The sequence below is a fragment of the Sciurus vulgaris genome, assembly GCF_902686455.1.
Source record: "Sciurus vulgaris genome assembly, chromosome: 15".
NCBI classification, from domain to species: Eukaryota; Metazoa; Chordata; class Mammalia; order Rodentia; family Sciuridae; genus Sciurus; species Sciurus vulgaris.
The window spans coordinates 68288546-68290383 of NC_136476.1; the positions used below are offsets into that span (position 1 = coordinate 68288546).

Consider the following 1838-nt stretch of genomic DNA (forward strand, 5'->3'; position numbering starts at 1 on the left):
TCCTTCTTTATCCCTTCTGACTAGTTTTGACTTGAAGTCCACATTATCTGAAATGAGGATGGATACCCCAACTTTTTGCTGAGTCCATGAGCATGGTATGTTTTCCCCCATCCTTTCACCTTTAGTCTATGGGTATCTCTTTCTACGAGGTGAGTCTCTTGCAGGCAACATATTGTTGGATCTTTCTTTTTGATCCAATCTGCCAGTCTATGTCTTTTGATTGATGAGTTCAGGCCATTAATATTCAGGGTTATTATTGAGATATGATTAGTATTCCCAGTCTTTTGGTTCATTTTATTTATTTATTTATTTATTTATTTTGAGATGACTTGGTTCTTCCTTTATTTGACAATTCCTTTAGGATAGTTCCTCCCATTGCTGATTTGTTTCTTTGTTTTTCATCTCTTCCTCGTGGAATATTTTGCTGAGAATGTTCTGTAATGCTAACTGCTTCTTCCCAAATTCATCATCCTGGTAAAACTCTTGTAGGAACTTCTTAACCTTTTCTTTTTCGAGCGCGTAGTCCTTAAGTGCCATTGCTGCCAGGGGCCATGCGGCAGCAGCTGGCAGGCTCAGGAGTTTCCCTCCCAGGAGCATGGAGCGGCGCTGAGGCGGACTGTGGCAGACCAACCGAAATTCCTTCCTTGTTTCTTAAACTGTAAATGATGGGGTTTAACATAGGGGTGAGCACACCATAAAGCAGTGTGATGATTTTGTCTATTTCTTGTGAGTTCGATGAAGAGGGTTTCAGGTACATGGAGAGGGCAGCCCCATAGTATAAGATGACCACAGTCAAATGTGCGCCACAAGTGGAAAACGCTTTGTGCCTCCCCTCTGCTGAGCTGATTCTCAGGATAGTAGAGAGAATGAAGACATAGGAGATGCAAATCAAGAGCATTGGAATGGGCAGGAGGAGGATGCTCACCACCAGCATGATCACGTCCACAAGCAGTGAACTTGTGCAAGCTAACTTCAGCACTGCCAGGATTTCGCACGTGAAGTGGTCAATGAGATTCCCACAGAGGGGTGTCTGCAGGGCGAAGGTGGTTTCCAGCAGGGCGGTCAGACAGCCTGTCACCCAGGAGACGGTGGCCATCTGCAAGCAGACCTGCCTGTTCATGATGATGGAGTATCTCAGCGGGTTGCAGATGGCCACATAGCGGTCATACGCCATCACGGCCAGAAGCACGCACTCTGTGGAGCCCATGGCGAGGGCCAGATACATCTGCACAGCACACCCTGAAAAGATAATGGTTTTTCGGGATGACAGCAGGTTCACCAGCAATGTAGGGATAGACGCAGATGTGTAACAAATGTCCATGAAAGAGAGGTTTCCAAGGAACACGTACATAGGGGTTTGAAGGCGTGAATCCAGGAGAGTGATTGAAATAAGAGAGCTGTTACCCAGGAGGGTGATCACATACATCACAAGGCTGAAGACGAAGAGAACAATCTCTAACCTTGGGTACCGGGAAAATCCCTCCAGGAAAGAAAAGCTCCAGCGGGTGAAATTTTCTCCGTGCATTTCCTTTCTCTCACCTGTAGCTATTCTAGAATAATTCTCTTCCTTCCATCTGAGGACATAAAGAAACTAACAAAATGAAATTTTTTTTAGTTAGGAAATCATTCTCAATCTTTTTTTCACTATTTCAAACATAATGTATGCAAGAAGTCACAAAACAGCATATGTGTTGATCTAAGGGGAAGCCGATTTGATCTACATAAAAGGTGAGTCTTACACAACACCACTTAGAGAACAGTGAATCTGAAAACAAGCATAAACCTGTTTCATATTTTAATTTCAGCTCATAATCCTGTCCTTAGCATAGTAGGTTTTC

The 1838-nt window shown here is 43.9% G+C and overlaps 1 protein-coding gene across 1 annotated transcript; it reads right to left on the minus strand.

Annotated features, from left to right (window-relative positions):
• Window positions 1-526: 526 nt before the first annotated feature.
• LOC306645566 (olfactory receptor 2K2-like) lies at window positions 527-1525 on the minus strand (the record flags this gene model as incomplete). Its single annotated transcript, XM_079113478.1, has 1 exon — window positions 527-1525. The coding sequence occupies one exon, from the start codon at window positions 1523-1525 to the stop codon at window positions 527-529; it is 999 nt and encodes a 332-aa protein (XP_078969604.1).
• Between the last annotated feature and the right edge of the window lie 313 nt (window positions 1526-1838).